Raw genomic sequence first — 658 nt, forward strand, 5'->3', positions numbered from 1 at the left:
AGACAAGAAGGGGATGGTTTAGGACTCAGCGGTTCTCAACCTGTGGGTCGCGAAGCCGTTGGGGGTCGAACGACCCTTTCACAGGGGTCGCCTAAGACCATCGGAAAACACATATATAATTACATACTGTTTTTGTGATTAATCACTATGCTTTTATTATATTCAATTTGTAACCATGAAATTGGGGTCACCACAACATGAGGAACTGTATTAAAGGGTCGCGGCACTAGGGAGGTTGAGAACCACTGGTTTAGGTGCATCGGTTCCTGGGCCACATCAAGGGGGTGTGGTTGACCCCCGCCCAGGAGAAACTCAAAGCTGGGCGCTGTAAGGTCAGAAAGGTCAGTGTTCCCCAATGCCCTTTGACCCAGCAAGGTCAAGCTTGGAGAAGGTGGCAGCCGGGCTTCCTGCTCCCCCAGGGGGCGCCTGCGCCGGGCCCTGGAGCAGCCAGAAGCGCAGGGGGCGCCAAGCGGCGGGAGGAGCTCACCTTCTCGCCTCCCCGCAGGGTGGCCGGAACAAGACACGCTGTTTGCAGGTAAGGCGCCTAGGGCGCTCGCGTCCCTGCTCCGCACGCCTGGGCCGGAGTGCACAGGGCGCCTCACCTTTTTCGTCTCTCTCGCCCCAGGTTTCGAGAACTCGTCGTTCCTCACATGTAACT

At 57.3% G+C, this 658-nt stretch overlaps 1 protein-coding gene across 1 annotated transcript in view; it reads left to right on the forward strand.

Annotated features, from left to right (window-relative positions):
- Nucleotides 1-355: 355 nt before the first annotated feature.
- LOC102766463 (testisin) overlaps nucleotides 356-658 on the forward strand; it is a 5,071-nt gene continuing 4,768 nt past the window's right edge. The window contains exon 1 of the mRNA XM_015568291.1: nucleotides 356-535. Coding sequence (XP_015423777.1) covers nucleotides 356-535 — 180 coding nt within the window. The remainder of the gene's footprint in view (nucleotides 536-658) is intronic.

Source organism: Myotis davidii, unplaced genomic scaffold (assembly GCF_000327345.1).
Source record: "Myotis davidii unplaced genomic scaffold, ASM32734v1 scaffold4270, whole genome shotgun sequence".
NCBI classification, from domain to species: domain Eukaryota; kingdom Metazoa; phylum Chordata; class Mammalia; order Chiroptera; family Vespertilionidae; genus Myotis; species Myotis davidii.